The sequence below is a fragment of the Lactuca sativa genome, chromosome 3 (genome assembly GCF_002870075.4).
Source record: "Lactuca sativa cultivar Salinas chromosome 3, Lsat_Salinas_v11, whole genome shotgun sequence".
NCBI lineage: Eukaryota > Viridiplantae > Streptophyta > Magnoliopsida > Asterales > Asteraceae > Lactuca > Lactuca sativa.
Genome location: NC_056625.2, coordinates 87,200,113 through 87,200,482, shown reverse-complemented (window position 1 = coordinate 87,200,482; position 370 = coordinate 87,200,113). Strand labels below are relative to the sequence as shown.

At 39.5% G+C, this 370-nt stretch overlaps 1 protein-coding gene across 1 annotated transcript in view; it reads right to left on the bottom strand.

Annotated features, from left to right (window-relative positions):
- Positions 1-368: 368 nt before the first annotated feature.
- The window catches only part of LOC111915574 (uncharacterized), a 594-nt gene continuing 592 nt past the window's right edge, over positions 369-370 (bottom strand). Inside the window, exon 1 of the mRNA XM_023911222.1 lies at positions 369-370. This exon is cut by the window's right edge and continues 592 nt beyond it. Within this exon, the coding sequence (XP_023766990.1) occupies positions 369-370 (2 nt within the window).

The window sequence follows — 370 nt, the reverse complement described above, 5'->3', positions numbered from 1 at the left end:
GGTTTTTTCAATATGAATCACCGTTTCTTCAGAGCTCCAAAATCACGCTTAACATCCTTCCTAGCTCTTTCTTGAGCTCTCTTGAATTTCTTTCGTCTAGAACCATGTGGAGTTGAAAACGATTTAACAAACACAACATACTAAGGATAGATTCCATCGACCAGATAATAACCATACTTATATGGCGTTCCACGCACTTGAAAAGAAGAATCTGGTGCGGATCCATCGTATATGTTGTTAAATATTGGTGAACGGTGAAGAATGTTGATGTCGTTAATCGAACCAGGAGAACCAAAAAAAGCATGCCAAATCCACATATCTTGTGATGCAACTGCTTCAAGTATGTTCGTTGGGTGAGCATGATCACCTC